This window comes from Cydia fagiglandana, chromosome Z (assembly GCF_963556715.1).
Source record: "Cydia fagiglandana chromosome Z, ilCydFagi1.1, whole genome shotgun sequence".
Taxonomy (NCBI): domain Eukaryota; kingdom Metazoa; phylum Arthropoda; class Insecta; order Lepidoptera; family Tortricidae; genus Cydia; species Cydia fagiglandana.
This window is the reverse complement of record NC_085959.1, coordinates 32,598,092-32,615,558: the sequence shown is the minus strand read 5'-3', so window position 1 is coordinate 32,615,558 and position 17,467 is coordinate 32,598,092. Positions and strand designations below refer to the sequence as shown.

The 17,467-nt window shown below is 36.3% G+C and overlaps 1 protein-coding gene across 11 annotated transcripts in view; it reads right to left on the bottom strand.

Moving 5' to 3' along the window:
* The window catches only part of LOC134679131 (uncharacterized), an 87,588-nt gene that overhangs the window by 39,039 nt on the left and 31,082 nt on the right, over positions 1-17,467 (bottom strand). For 9 of the 11 annotated variants that reach the window (XM_063537992.1, XM_063537990.1, XM_063537985.1 and 6 more), the window contains one exon: positions 1,248-1,360. In XM_063537992.1, coding sequence (XP_063394062.1) covers positions 1,248-1,349 — 102 coding nt within the window. In that variant the 5' untranslated portion in view covers positions 1,350-1,360. Of the gene's footprint in view, positions 1-1,247; positions 1,361-2,159; positions 2,414-17,467 lie in introns of those variants that run through there. The other 2 variants (XM_063537988.1, XM_063537995.1) reach the window with 2 other exon arrangements.

Below are 17,467 nucleotides of genomic sequence, written 5' to 3'. Positions count from 1 at the left end.
TGTCATTTCTGACAAACATTTTTTGTATAGAGAACCAAAAACAATCCGGCTAGAAAAGCCAAATAATCTTTCCCATTTTTCCCATACAATGTGCAAGAAAATGAAAACTTTTATTTTTCACGTGGGTCAATTGGCACGTAACTCGGACACGACAGATAAAATAAACTATGTACTGAATTTCCGTTTCGGTTTCGGCAATAAAACATATCGACGCCTTCCTGGGGGCGGGGATAGACTACAAATAGTACAAATTCTCAGTGCAAAGTTGCAAACACATTTATATACAGTGGAACCTTGATAGTACGAATCACAAGGGAAAACCCAAAAAGTACGTGTTAACGAGGATTTATCTTGTAGAGGGCAGCGACTTTGGGAGTTTCTAGGCCATTGTTCGTCATAAAAGAGGTTTCGAGTAAAACGCATAAAAAATCATATTTATACAAACACGTAAAGTACAATAATATTGTGTTTTTCGAGTTACAGAGATTTGAATTCCAAGATATAGAAGTGATAAAACCATACGCCTATTATTTCGAGTATTCGAGTAAAGAGACGTCAGCGTCAGTCTAAACCGTAAAATTATTTTAATATTAGTATGTCTTACAACAGTTTGAATTCGATTAATATGTAGAGGTAAAAATGTACTATCGTGTAAGGAATGGTTGGTTACTTCGTCTTAATGAGATCAAAAGCTTCAAGTTATGGAGGTTTTGAGCTATGATGGTATTTATTATTTGAGCTTGGCATTTTATTTCGTGTTAACGAGAATTTCGCCATATCGAGGTTCCACTGTATATTCAACTTGGTACATCGATATATAGTAATTGATTGTAACAATGCAACGTAGGTAACAAGCAAACATTCATTGGTGTTTAAGATATGAAAGAATGAAGTTTAAGTACGGTGCCATGTTTTGTGATAACTGAAATGTCAAACATCAAATTATATAGCTCCATATATATTTTTTGTGAAATGCGAAGCAGTATAATTTCAGTAATTTAGTAATTTGACTTTGACTACACATCGATACAATCAATTTTAGCTACAAGCCAGCGGTTCCGGTTTCACCGAATCCCAATTACCTACAATTAGTATTCATTGGCATGAGTATTACTTCCTAATTACTATTGTGTACACATACAACATACTTAAATAGCATAATACAGTACGTGTATAGTGCCCTAATAAATGTTTATGCAGTATATAAGAGCAAAAACTTCAAAATGATCATAACAAGTGAAGCTTACCTTGGGGATCGGTCGGGTATAGCTGGATGTCGTAGAAAAGGCTTTTGACGCGATTGGCGGGCGCCGGCTGATCTGGCTTGCCCACCTTTCTCTCCCAAGCATTCGCTACCTCTCTGAAACAAAACAATTAAATCATTATTACTAAGTATATTCACATAATAAATAACTTAAAAAATATGTTTTTTCCGATACACACATTTTTAACGTCCAGTAAATCCGCATATTGAATTCTACACAGAGTTTCGAAGACTCTCATAAAAATGAATTAATTAAATTCAAGTTATATATCAAAACGAGAGAGCTCCAAAGTCAATACTAGTATGTATAAGATAAGACGTCTGCCGTAGATACTGTAAGAATGAAAAGTGATGAACTGCGCGCACGTTTTTAACGACCTTGTTGTATTTATATTTATCAGTGTTTACAAGTAAAACTACATTTCTGTAGATTAAACTTCTCGAAGGGTGAGTATAACCAACAAGAAAAATAAATACCTAGTCATGTACCTAGTCAATTCCATAAGACCCACCCCATCGCCAAGAACAATATACTTGTCACAAGTGATTCGGCATTAGTGGATTTCTCAGAAACAATGGGTGTTTCTTTTTACTAAACTAAAAACAGATATCTAACATATTCCTTAATTCCATGTATGTAATTTAAACAGCTATAGGCCCTACTGTATACTGTATGCATGTTATTTTTGAGCGGAATATGTTATGTATAATGTAAATTTTACCATGGCTGTATCCGTGGGACGAAAGAATGAAGAGACAGCAAGCCATGAACCTAACTAGTAGTAAGTGCATGCACTGCACACTGGCCGTCTCAGCAAATTTAGAAGGTTTGTTTATATTTTACGACTTATGACAGAAAGCAAGGACAGCGAATACACCGAGATAAAAAACTTACTGGTGTAAATATTGATCACAAGTAGAATTACAATCACAATTATATGATAAAACACATGACACCAGGATGCAACTACACAATAAAGTTAAAGTTTTATGAAACATCATTATATAATTAACATTTATATGAGATGTCGTCTTTAGCATAACACTTGTAGTAATGAAGTCATAGACTCGTGAGCTGCGGTAAACTGCTGTCGACTTACTGAACTTGTTATCAGTTGTGGATATTTCCGACATGTCTACGCAAATGCCCGTTAAGTGCCCTTTAGCATGCTAAAACTGATGTTATTTTATTCAAATTTCACCCTTCAATCGAAATTTAACACAAAGTGTGTTTATAAAAATGGGTGATCTGTTGAGTTTAAACCTGTCTAAAAACCACCGCCTATGGTGTACTTACTACAAATCCTTTACAAAAAAAACTTGTACATGATGTTATTATTACAAATCCTTTACAAAAATCTGCAACTAAATCGATCGATCTGTTTTGAAGAAATCATCTCTTCGGCAATCATCAATTCGGCTTCTCATCCTAAATCCGTCTCCGTTCCGTCGGGTCAAAACTACTTACTATGTAACTAACTTCTTTTGCTAAAGGCCAACTCTGGATTATTAACCAGCCTTTCAGGAACGGTTAGCCATGATATTACGAGATGGGTTTTCCTAAAATTGTATTTAACAATGTATGAAATTAATAGCGATTTTCCTAATCTCAAATATGTATTTGATTGAATTTAATGGTTTAAGAGAAATTGACGATTTTGTTTACTTGGTTAATTTGGTTAATAGTGCTTATCTAACTTATTGTTATAATTTAAAAAAGTATGACGGTAAGTTGATTATGCCCTTACAAAATTATGGTTATCAAACTTTGCACAATTCTATTTTTGCTGAACATACCTATGTATATACATTGGAATTGGAAGTCAAATCGGTTTTAAGGTATATCCTTGACCTTTGCTTGATCCGTACAGAACGTGACACCCCGTATAGAAATTAACCGGTTCGATATCTCGCTAGTTACATTTTTGCATTTTTATTAGCTAATCTGATTATTTAGGTACGAGTACGTTAAAATTTTTTCTCAAACATGCAATGAAATATTGATGTTATGTTCCTTATAATAGGCTGCGAAGTATGACGTTTCAGGTGCGGCTAGGACAAAAGGTCGTTAATGGAATTTCATACACATCTTGCAGGCCTAGGCCGGCAAAGTCCTCTTTTTTAATTTTCATTTCACAGATATTTGTGACACAGCATCGTGGCATTCATCCATAAAAAAAAACTAGAGGCAGTATTTGCTTTATGGTTCGTAATGACACTCTGCCACTACGCCTATAAAAAAAAACAAAAAACAATGTTTGCTATAATTTGCAGTTTTATTTGTATAAAATCAACATGAACTTAATAAATAATACATTCTATAATTTTAAATTATAAATTTAAATACAGAAATAAAAACATTTAAAATATTTCATCTAAACGTTAGGGGTAAAAAGGTCTACTCAAACACGCGTAGTTATATTTTTTAAATTGTTATGGAGGCAAAGCTGAAAAATATTCATTCTGTTTTATTGGATTTATGGTGCGTTGTTGATTTTTTGACTTTAATATGAGTTCCGACGAAATAATGAAATTAATATTAATTTGTAATCATAGGTGTTGGAATTGGCAGCGTAAGCAGAATCTATTTTAAATAACTTGCTGCCTCTGCCGCCATGTCAAAGACGAAGTATGTATATGGTTGCTTATGGCAATTTTATTATTTGAGAAACTAAGAAAAATGGCTTACAGTTTATTGGAAACAGTTTTGTGGCATATTTTAAATGAATGTAACTACAAATACGTCAACACTGTGGAAACTATACTTATTTACTCCATGCATAAAGCAACGATGTATGTGAACCATGATATCAACATGAAAGACTATGTAAACTTATGTGACGAAAACGACAGTCAGACGGATACAAGGCGAAAAAATCAAAGATACATGAAAATATACGGGTAGTAAAAATACACGACTCGTGTAAAACATACGCGTGATAATGATATAGGTACGTATTGGTTATATTTTGGGTGTAGTTTACTTTTAGTTTTTTCTATAAATAAAACTTGGGTTTCGTGGATTTTTTTATTTTATTTATTTCATTGCATGTTTGAGAAAAGCACTATACATACCTCGGCGGGAAATGGGGTTGCCCGCGCTCAGACCTATCCGGCCTCGCTTCGCTCGGCCGTCTATATGTCTTCGGCCGGCAACCCCTTACGTCCCGGCCTCTGTAGTAATGTACTATAGAGTGATATGGTAATTATAATTTATACATATGGCATTTAAAGTTAGTAGCAAATATAATTTTATTGTACCCGAGATGCCGTTACCTTAGATGGTAGCTAAGGTAACGGCCTGTTTACACATAAACGTATGATTACTACTATACTCAATCTAAGAGTAAACACTAATCAATGTGTAAACAGCTCATTTTGACAACTCTATCGTTATTATAAATAAATAATAAATAAAAGGCGTTTTCATTGGTCTTGTGTTTACTTAAGTACATATAGGGGAGAGTCGTGGATATTGAAGGTACCACCCGTTAAATCATACAACGTTTAGAATTCACATTAAATAACCTGGTTTAATTACATGTGAAGGAGCACCCAACGAACGAAAGAGAGAAAACATATGATATTAGTGATGTAATTTTAAGAGTTTATTTACACGAGGAGCAACAAACAAACGAAAGAGAGAGAAAAGTGATTTTAGTGGAACCTGAGGAAATTTATTATAAAGACGCGAACGCGAAGCATAGCAGTGCGGCGCGGTTGAAACAATTATTTGATACCTATTAGAAGTGTCCTACTTGACCGTTGCTGACGCTAAACGGCACGGGAGAAACAAAACCTTGTTAAAGTGTCATTCTATGGAACTTGCTATGTAAACAAAAGCCACAAGTAAATTCATCATTCTTTGACAATCTCAATATGGCGGTTTGTTTACATAGTTCGCAAGTTCCATAGAATGACACTTTACATATGAAAATATCCTAGATGAGAGATTTTGATGCGAAGGCGAAGCGGCGCGGAACGCGGCTAGACTGCTAGAGGCGTGGCGCATGTGTAGAGTACCCCAGCGAAAATAAAGTTGTAGAGAATCAAATTTTGACTTTGTCGCTTTTTTTCAAATTTAATTTCCAAAATATCGATCCTAGAAGAAAAATTGTGAGGACCAAACTTGTAGAGAATCAAATTTCCTACAATTTTTGTCCTCACGGTTTTACCGTTACCGAAACCGTTTTTCGAATATACGCAGGAGCCTGATTCAGTCTACTTTTTGGATTTACTCTCCCAGTGACCCCCCACCGCCCCCGAAGAACCTACGAAAAAAAAAATCCAACAACTAATTATTCACGGGTAGGGTCGGTTTTTTGGGGTTTTGGGTTTTTCGGCTTCGCCTCAAATTTTTACTCACGCCACTCGCCTTTTTTGACCTCTCTTAAACAACGGTTGCATAAATAGTAGATTGTACAACAAGGGCATAAAGTGACCCAATTTTACCCGAGGCAATTTTTTGGTCTGAGCGAAGCGAAGACCAAAATAGTAGACAAGGGTAAAAATGGACATTTATGCCCTTGTTGTACACTCTGCTTTTCACTTCGATTGCGAGGAAAATAAATTATATTTTCTCCAATATGCTCGGAAATGTTCACCTTACTGTAGCAAAAATACTACGGAAAGTTCTTCGTTAATGTCAAACTCTAATTAAAAAATATCAAACTATCGCTGTCCTGTTCTAGCGGACGGGAAGTAAAAAAACACTACAGTAATAACTTATTACTGTAGTGTTTTTTACTTTTTAATAATAAAAAACGCAAACGGCCAATTATTATTGCCGCGAGCCGCTTCTACACGACCCGATCAGCTATCATTTCACGTGTATGATCGTGCGAATACTGCTTAATAAAATCAAAGATTATTTTTATTTTTTTTTTAAATCTCATCCGTGTTCATAAAGCTTATATAGTTTGTCAAAGGACTTTCTCATTTCAAACATAGACAAAGAGAATCATACTATCTTTGTCTTACACTAGTACTAGCACCCAAAAGAAAAGGATGGGTATAGTTTTCCTGGTTCTTACTGACTGAAAAGTTGGTTTGACTAACTATATTGCAAAATTATATTGAATGAACGAATACTGAATGGCAGAATAAGTTAGTAACTTTAACTTTTAAAAATTAATTAAAGAGGGAAATTGTTTTTGACATTTTGGATGTGAAGGTTTGATTTGAGTGATGCTTGATGGTTAAATAATAATTATTTTAGCTTATTTCCTCGCATGTTTGGAGAAAAGTACTATATATGCCTCGGCAGGAATAGCAATTCGTGGATTCGTCTTCTTTGTCGGACTCCGCTTCGCGTCGTCCGACAAAATCGAAACTCATCCACGGATTGCCCTTTCCCGGCCTCTGCAATAATGTACTATTTTCACGGCAATTTACACCACGAAATTGTCATAAAGCGAAAGAACATAATACATAACCAATTCCCGCCAACTAACTTTTTAATTATTTTTTTTATTTTCAACATGTGATCAGAGTTTCAGACGCTTGGTTTTCTGCCAAGTCCAACATTTCGGAGCATTTTTGAACGATAATCGACTCCTATTTTATGTGATTTACTAAATTTAATGACAGAAAATACGGATTTCTAATAAATTGTAGCAAAAATAAAATAATATAACAAGTTTTGTCATCTACACCATTTTATTGCTCAGTAAAATTGTGCAATATGTTTTAACTGTTTGGCTGTTGAGACCGATTACCTTAGTCTTAGAAGAAAATTTTACTTTTATGCTCTAGAGCATAAAATGCGATTTTATGTCGTCTACGCACGACATAAAGGTACACTTTTTGAGCATGAGAAGTGAAAATACTATTAATGTACTTAATCTGTAGGCAAACAATTATTTTCTGCAATATTTTTATCACGCCAGCGAAAACGAAGGTTTATTTAAATATTTTTTTATTCGCTTGTTTTTATTTTAAATTCACATAGTATTTTTACAAGTGATTTAGTATAAGCTATATACTTGTATGCTTGATTACATTAATAACAAAGAGACTATTATACTCGTAATATTAATACCCCAATGCGAACGCTCTTGCTTGCTTCTCCTCAAGTTAGGGAACCAGAATAAATAAATGTATTATGATTTGAAAAATACATATTACGACCCTTGTATTGCTATAATACCTGCATAAGTAGTATATACATATTTGTATGTTAAATAAGCCCTTGTCGCTTCCCTTTGAATCATTACTATCATTAGTGTGTAAAAATAATGAGTCATCGTCATCACTCAAAATACTCCGTACTACGTTGTACGCTCCGTGCGATGACGATGTGGCCTTCTGAGGGCGGGGATACTACAAAGCAATTACTGTCCAGCGTATGAACGGCAACGGACAAACAAACCTATTGTCTGACCCTAGCAAATGGCGCAATACATCTGAATATTAATGGTGATTTATAAAAGAGAATCTACATCGTGGATTGGAAATCTTAAGTATATATTTTACCCAGTTGCAGTGGTCGTAAAAATCAGTATGAATTCTATTTTTTTTTGTTTACCCATGTCACAGAATAAATAATAGTACTAGGTACAGAAGACTCACTCTCTAACAAAACGCGTCTGTCACGATCAGCACAGATATGGCCGCTAGGTGGCGACAGCGCCACGCGCGGCTTATGGCAAACCCCAAAATTGGGGTCGAACGGATGTCCTTTTAGCTACCTGTAGCAAAGCGACGAAATCGCAGAGTGAGCCACGCCTGCCCATGTAGAGTCTGTGGGAAAGAGACTGGTATGTATGGGGCCCAATACATTCAACGACTCTTCTCTTTCCGATCAGACTCTAATTTGATCGAGCGCCGTTTTCTGGTTGGTTTAATAGAAATAATAATAATAATTGAAAGACGACGTGCGCATTTTTAACCGACTTCCAAATCCCAAAGGAGGAGGTTATCAATTCGGTTGTATGTGTTTTATTTTTTTTATTTATTTTTTTATTTTTTATGTTTGTTACTCCATATCTCCGTCATTACTGGACCGATTTTGAAAATTATTTTTTTGATTGTATGTATATGCATACAGATTGGTCCCGTTTTTGTCAAAATCCAGTTCTGATGATGGAATCCATGAGGAATCGACGGAACTCCTCAAATCTTAAAGGCATACATATGGTGATTTTTGTGTTTTTATCAACAAATCAAGCATATACATTCAAAAACGTGACATTTGATGAAGTGGAACTGCTGATGATGATCAGAACGGAACTCTTCAACGACGCATAGTTCACCTTTGGCGATTTGTCCTCTTCGTTATGTTTGTTAAGCAAGTTAAGTTTTTAAGCCACAATTTTATCAAGCTTGAGTTCTGATGATGGGATCCGTGAGAAATCGAGGGAACTCCTCAAATTTTAAAGGCATGCGTATAGAGATTTTTGTATTTTCATCAGAAAATCAAGCATTTTCATTAAAAACTGTCGCATTTGATGAAGTGGAACTGCTGATGATGATCAGAACGGAACTCTTCAACGACGCATAGTTCACGTTTAGCGATTTGTCCTCTTCGTTATGTTTGTTAAGCAAGTTTAGTTTTTAAGCCACATTTCTGTCAAGCTCGAGTTCTGATGATGGGATCCATAAGGAATCGAGGGAACTCCTCAAATCTTAAAGGCATACGTATAGATTTTTTTTGTATTTTCATCATAAAATCAAGCATTTACATTAAAAACTGTCGCATTTGATGAAGTGGAACTGCTGATGATGATCAGAACAGAACTCTTCAACGACGCATAGTACATGTTTGGTGATTTCGAATTTCGATTTTGACTTGGACTGGGACCCGGACTCATACCCGGATCCGGTTCGGACCCGGACTCGGACTCGGACCCGGACTCGGACCCGGACTCGGACCCGGACTCGGACTTGGACCGGGACTCGGACCCGGACCTTGACCCGGAAAACCACTATGATACCTAAACTAAATAAACCACTATGATTACCTACCATAAAATGTGGGTATGATGATGCCAAACCCCTCCCGCTCAAACTCCCGTACACCGCACCGCATGCGCCGTTAAGTGGGTTAGGTTAGGTTTGAACTGCGATCCTCACAGAACCGAACAAAAGTGGGTTAGGTTTGGTTAGAACTGCGAGTCTTACAGAAACGAAATGCTACTAGAAAAGTGGGTTTGATTAGGTTCGAACTGCGATCCTCACAGAACCGAACTGCTATCAGAGAAGTGGGTTAGGTTAGGCTAGATAACTACGCCCCGTCGAGTGCTCCTCCAGAACTGGAAAGAAAGATTGGAGGCGCCAAGTGCCGGCCACTGGACCGTCGAAGCCATCCGACCCGTTCTGGAGCGATGGATCAGAAGAAAGGAGGGGTTCCTCTCCTTCCACCTTACTCAGGTTCTCTCGGGGCATGGTTGCTTCGGAAGATACCTGTGTAGGAGGGCGGGACGGGAACCAACTATGCAATGCCACGACTGCGGCGATGCCGAAGACACGGCGCTGCACACGCTGGCCATTTGCCCAGCGTGGGCGGATCAGAGGGCCGCACTCGTGGCCGTAGTGGGGAGAGACCTTTCCTTGCCAGCGGTAGTAAAAGCCATGCTTGGTGGGGAGAGTCGATGGAAGGCGGTGGCCTCTTTCTGCGAGGACGTGATGGTGCAGAAGGAGGCAGCGGAGCGTGGCAGGGAGGAAGATCCGGCCTCTCAGCCAATGCGCCGCAAGCGCGTGGGGCGGCGGCGGTTGGCATACGACCGCCGGTTACCCCCATAAGGGCACTTGTGGGCGGCAGGCTCGGGGACGTCTGTCGCCCGCACAAAGGTCCCTGCGTGGGCGGGCGCGATGTGTAAGCAACGCGCCCACTGAGGTGAAGGGGTGATTTCCCCTAGAGTCGGGTCCAAGTCCGGACGGCTGCTGGCGAGGTTGCGGAAGAGTACTTCGGCGTTCCTGGGACCTCGCCGTATAGCAGCGAGGCGGCAACAGAGGGGTTTTAGTGGGTAAACCTGGGGTCTCATGAGCCCACAACAGGGAGTCCCACATAACCATCCCGGCCCGTCCCCGCGCCGGGGTGGTATGCGTAAAGCATTTCCCCTCTTTAAAAAAAAAAAAAAGGCTAGATAACTACGACCCTTACGGAAACGAAATGCTACTAGAAAGTAGGTACTGGTTTTACCTCCTTTTCTACATAGTGCACCATCTACCATAATCTTTCACCGGGCCCCATAGAAGTCGGTTTTTTTTCTTAAAAATTATTTCTTTTACAATCCATAACGTATAAATCAACTTTTTATGACAAGGTACGGCTATGAATGACACATAGACCTAGGATTCGCTCACGCTTGACAGACAGCTTAAGTGTGCGAAAAGGAAGCCATCACGTATATGAACATCCCATGAGTGCGAAAGAGTCAGACTACCAATGAGAAAACGTAACCACTTTTGAGTTTGACGACGGCCGCGGACGGCCAAGAGCGTATCACGGTATTTTTCAAATTGTAAAATATACACGGATTAGGACGAAAAGTATTAAATAAAGTAATTCAGTGAAGATGGTGTCTTGTAGTGTGCCGGATTGCAGTGTCACAGGTCCAAATAATCCAAGCAAATACTCATTTCAGAGGATTTATGATATTCCGAGCGAAATTTTCATAGCGATATTTTGTCAAATTAACAGCGTAAAAAGTGTAAGAAGCCGGTTTATACAGTTCATTGTAAGTTTTTCTTCCGTTCCGCGCAAATATTTTATCATATTAGTCAATAATTTAGAATATTTTGTGTAAAAACATAAACTGTTAGTTTACGCTAGGGCTTGACAAAATGTTCATATGACAGTATCGATAACTTGTCGGTATATTAATAGCTATGTAATTATTTCTTCACAAGACATCATTAAGATATTATCTTTTATAACCGATTTCAAATAATAACGATTGTTATACTTTTTTGAAGGTGTTCATGTTTAGCGTGTCATGATAACTTCACTTTCCAACACAGTAAGAGTTACATTAAGATAAGTCTGCAACGATTTTTATGGCAAACGCAGTGCAAGTGTTATTTATACGTCATAATGTCGTAGAATTATAGTGTTTAAAATAACACATTTGAAAAAGTAGTCGATAAAGCAATCAAACATCGACAGATTATTAATATGTTGTAACATGACATCACTATTTTTGATCTCACATAGACAATTTACGCACACACTTGCATTTCATTTTTGGTCACACTTTTGAAGATTGAGAGTTGTTCTTTGTCATCTAAATTCTATGGAATGACACTAGCACAGGTGACGTCGACCACTCGAAAAGACGCATAACACTTTTTGCAAGATTTGACAACAACCTGCACGATATGATTTAGAATCAGTAATTAAGGCTCTATTAAATACATACTGTTAAGTTACGATTCAAGTTGGATTAGATTTTTACTGGAGAGTACCCATCTACTCATTCTCGTTTCCGATCTGACAAACGGGAAAGGATGTTAGTCAGTATGTTAGTAAATATACATTCGTTTAATGTCTAAGGGCATTCCAAGAAAATGATTTAGTGAAGGATGACTTGTACCAAGCAAGTTCAAACGACGTCGACCGACAGATGAGATCACGGCCTGGCAGTAATTCAAATCGAACAAAGACGGTTAATTAGGATTAGCATGACATACATCCTGAGACGCAATCTCTGACCTAGGGGATCACTTCGGTTAACTGGACATTAAGTTATTAACCCTCATGATGTAACCGATATTCCTTTCTTTTCGTACAATAAAGTGTTTACTTACTTAACTCTTTGTACAAAAAAATGTTCGTACATTCAGGGACTTTCCTGTGTATTTTCAAATGTATTCCTTGAAGGATTTAATGGTGTTCCTCGCATACAGATGCTGCATAAATCATCTGTCAATATGTTACCTTTAACATGCCTCATGATAGGTGTACCATAGCAACGACTACACTTTGCGGAAGGAAAGACAGACAGACAATGGCGAAACTAAAAGGGTTTCTACAGAACCCTAAAAAAAAAAAGATAAAATTGATCACTTTATGAATGAAAATATATATAATTCCACCGCCGAGCCACTACTGAGTTTGGAAATTAGAGATTTCTTTTATCTCCATTCATGTGACTAGAAGTAAAAAAAAAAAATAGGCAATATCAACGTGTGACTCATCATCCGATCGGTCTTTAAAAATAAGGTTGTTTTTTTCTATCAGTTACTTTGCAAATGAAGATACCTGCATTGAATTTTCTAATTATACGTTTGCAGATATATTTATATTATTCTAAAGTACTAGCGACGTGGGAGACTTCGGTAACACAAGAAATGGGGTTCCCTTGACGGCTTTGGTATCTTCATCGTTCGTTTCATTCGTCTTTCGTTATTTCTTATTTCGTATAATCTGTATTCGTCGTCGTTATTTATTTATATTTTGATTTTTTTGTCATTACCTTATTTGGTCAAAGTCTGTAACTTGTCCGTCTCTTAATAATGCCCTTTATGCCCCTGCCGCCTTAGGTATTTGTTTTAGGACACGATCTTAATTGTTTGTACCTCTAGTTCTGAGTCTTTCGCATGCTTAAGTTTCAATATAAGCCCAAGGCGTAGCGTAAACAACAACTTATAGGTAGTTGTCTTGTTAAACAAATAACATTAATCGTGGCTTGTATAAAAAATATGTATAGCCAAACCGCTTTTCTAAGATCAAGTAAGATATAGTAAGACTGGAGATTTAGAAAACATAATTTTAGAAATCGGACAAGCTATACATGGTGTAAGCTTTGTTTTTATTTTCCGTAAGGTAATGTTTATAAATAAAGGTTTACACAGTCAACCAGTCTTGATTATTAAATTGGTTGCTGTAAGGTTACCCTAGACTAGATAATAGCGATGTCAGGTTTCGGCGAATACTAAAATTCGGCCACTGTCTCATCAAAAATTATTCGTGGTACATTTTAATTGTAAGTAAATAAGTTAAACCGAATACCGAATAATTAAGAATATTCGTGGCAGTAATAATCTTTCTTCTATTAAATTATATGCTTATTTATTATTTACTTCGTCTACGAATATTAATAATATTATCAATGCCACGCAATGTGAGATGCCGTATTTTAAGGGAGCATTAAAATTGGAATCGTTGACCTTAATTATGCGCGAGGAATTGAAAAACAAAAACAGCGTTAACTGTAAAGCTGATACCGATAGTAGGACTCAAAACGTGCAACTCAGGCGAGCATTTATAAAAATACACCATGACATCACGGTGTGCGAGCGAGAGAGATGGTCATTTGTTTCTCTCTAGTGTTTATTATAAATACACGACAGCATGTATTTGATTCGTGTTTATCCTATGTACCCGAGTCCCTGCGGACGTGTGCTATTGATAAGCTTAAGGTGGCCACTGACGAGCCTTCTAACAGTCCAAATAGCGTGGGCTGCAATCCAAAATGGGTCCGTGAATGTCAAAAACGTACAATGTTTAATAATAGGATGCCGTCCATTTGGATGAATCCATTGTAACGGCATCCATTTTGAAGGCTCGTCAGTGGCCGGCTTGACTTTTTTTAAAACTACATAATATGAAGTACTGTCCATAGGAAATAGTATGGAACGCACAGTTGTTTCTTGCATAGAAAATATATGGCATAGTACTTATAATCATTTAAAAAAAATACAGACTTAATACTAAGCTTACGTTACAAAGTTTTTACGTAGTGACACTTGATTGGATGCATGATTTATTTTGAGTTAAGCTTTAACTTGAAACTAATCTTTTTTTTTAAAGAGGGGAAATGCTTTACGCGTACCACCTGGCGCGGGGACGGGCTGGATAAATTAATACATACAAGATGTAGATGTAGTGTTTGTAATTGTCATACTATTTCAGTCAACGTCAGTACTTTTTACACCGAGACTTACTGAAATACCAAGACACGTTCGTAAGTTTCCGTGTACAAACGATGGAAAATAATTATACACTATATCTGTACAACTTTTATGCTTTGATATTTGTAAATTACATAGCTGTTAGCAGAAAACAAAAATTAAAGAAACAACTACCTACTTATAACAGAACTTCTGTTTTACATTTTAAATTCAGTTAAAGTAATAATTAATACTCATACTCATTTATTTATAATATAATTACATATTACACGTCAAAAATGGAAATTAAATTAGATAAATTAAGTTACAATTATAGTTATTATGTTACAATAATACAATTACATTATTATTACAGTTTTGGTTGGTATACCTAAATGTCAAATATTATTACAATTGTGATGATAGTGTTAATTAAATTTGTTTCATAAAAATTATTATCTAAAATGTCAACTTGATTGTAAATTATAAAAGTCATTTAGACTGTAAAAGGCATGCGAGAGGAGCCATTTCTTTAGTTGGCGCGTGAATGAATTGATGGATTTTATCGTGGTGATGTCCTGCGGTAATTTGTTATACACTTTGGGGCCCAGTACGTGCATGGTTTTGGAGGACTTAGTCAGTCGGTGGCTGGCGGGAAGCAGGCGTTCTTTGCTTCCTAGACGGGTACGGGTGAGCTTGCTAGTATTGAAAGTGTGTTGGTGTGTGTGTACGTGTTTGGCGATGTTAAATATGTATTGTGATGGTAGTGTGAGTATGTTATTTTGTATAAAGAGTTGTTTTGCTGGTGAACCTGGGGCCGCCATAGATAGTAGTCTGACCGCCCGTTTCTGTAGGACAAAGACGCGGTGCCATTCTGCTGCTGTTCCCCATAGTTCCAGGCCGTAGCACATCTGGGAGACCGACCTTTGCTCGGAAAACATATAAAAACTCAAAAATGCGCTTAAATTTATCGCCCTCAAAAACCCCCATATAGCAAATTTCATCGAAATCGTTAGAGCCGTTTCCGAAATCCCATAAATATATAAATAAACAAGAATTGCTCGTTTAAAGGTGTTAGATAAATACTATAATAACACTCAATAGGTAGTGTATCTTAATTAACATATATGTATACCTAGCTAATTCAATAATAAATATACAAATAAATATACTAGTATACCTACCGCAAAAAAAATACATACTTAAACCATCATCGTTATTAGTTTTGCACACTGAAGAATATTGGGAAATCTTAGGTAAGTATTTATTGGTTATATTATTAAATAGATAATTTGAAATATAGGTATATTTGATATATCTATTTCAATATAATTCGGTATTAAAAAGACTTTATGTACTTGTAGGTATATATACCAATAATAATGTTGTTGTTCATGATTATATTGAATCGATCCACCCAGGTGTTAAGTATATATATGTTATACTAGTATGTTTACATTGTCTACACTTCAGCATCATTGTCTATTTTGTTAGTTCGATATTACACATATAAATAATCTGTTACTACACGTGTGTACCAACAATAATTATGCAAAACGTCAAGTCGTGATTGTTTACCTCGCTAGGCCCCGCTAACATCACGAACCACCACATGTTGAGATGAACAAGTATGACATTTTTCATCAGTATTACTACTTAACATAATTTAATTGCATTTATTACCAGCATTAAAGTGTTTCAGTATAAAAATACTCGTATCTGAAAAAATAGAGAGAAAATAATGTTTAGGCAAGTAGGGTTATTAGCTTGGAAATAAGCGCAAGGAGGTCCGAGTAAATATAATCCATAATCGTTTGAAATAATGCCTGCTGCTGTTTACCGTGGTCACTAGTGTCACTACTCGTATTTTATGTATTCTTTCCTTTTTGAATAAATAGTACTTAAGTATTCATTATGTTCCAAAATTTTAATTCGGTTATGCATTTCGGGTATTTGGTACAGTCTCTGAATACCTACCAGACTAAACTCTACTCTCCTACTTTTTACGACTTATTAAATGATTTGTGTCCGCTACCCAAAGGTTGTCTGGAAGAGATCGCTCCTTAACGATAAGATCGCCTGGTGTCTACCTATATCCTTAATTAATTGTTTCTTATCTACTCTGTATTCTATCAGATACTAAACGGAAACGCCATCAACCTAGGTAGTTTAGGGGAATGGCTCTAATCTATTAGATCTACAATTTAAAGATAAACTGTTTGTCATGCTATGCGATGATAACATTTCGAGATTAGATCTATGATAGTCAAATATATTTCAAATTCATTTCAAATTTAAAAAATATCCATGCGTTTGAATAGGTTGCGTTGTTCCCAGAGATGTGACTTATTTGAAATACTTGTATTTAAAATGCAAATACAAAATACCTATTTTGTATTTTGTATTTAAATACCTTTTGAAGAAAACTATTTTGTATTTTATTTGAAATAGTTTTTGGGACCTATTTTGTATTTTCAAAATACACAATACTTTATAGTAGGTAGGTAATGTAGGTAGGCAATTACAATCTCTTCTGATGTTACAATCCTGGCAACTCTCTCATTCTTTTAACATGGAACTGTTGAATCTGTTTAGTAACGTCGCACATGACCACAAGCGTAGCGAGTGGTTAAAAAAGTGGAATCTTGAGTGTTGGGAGGGTTTCAAGGCACGAGAGGAGAACAAACTTTTCTACCCTGGTGAAACACAAACGAGACGTTTTCATCACACTAACGAGAGGCATTATACTAGCTGTGAAACATTGCAAATTAATGGTTTAAGAGTTGGCCGCTAAAAACCATCATCCATTCCTACATCCTACCGGTTAATATGAGCAAACAACTAGAAATTTGCACTTTAGATAGAGGATTGATTTTAAAGAATAAAGAGTCTTTTCAACTCGAAAATTCCGAGTAATACTTTTTAATTCAGACTAGGTATTCACTACTCAGAGTACCTTTTATCGAAAAGTATTTGTATTTTAAAAAAGTATTTTGAAAATACCTATTTCGTATTTTGTACTTAAATACAAATTCAAAAACTATTTTGTATTTTGCATTTGAAATAGTATTATCAAGGAAGTATTTGTATTTTGTATTTAAATACTTTTTATAAAGTATTTTTCTCATCTCTGGTTGTTCCCATGAGCACCGTGTGCCTAATAGTTAAGACATTGAGTCTCCATCACCAGATCATACCAGCTGCAGCTTAATTATTATACAATCGCCGAAGTTACGTACGTATTAATATTGTGCTATAATTTCATCAATAATCAGACAACGGAAACTGGATCAAGCGTGCGGTGAGGGTGTAAAAATAAAATATTGTAATAAAAATTAAAAGTACAAGAATACCAAACCATACATATAT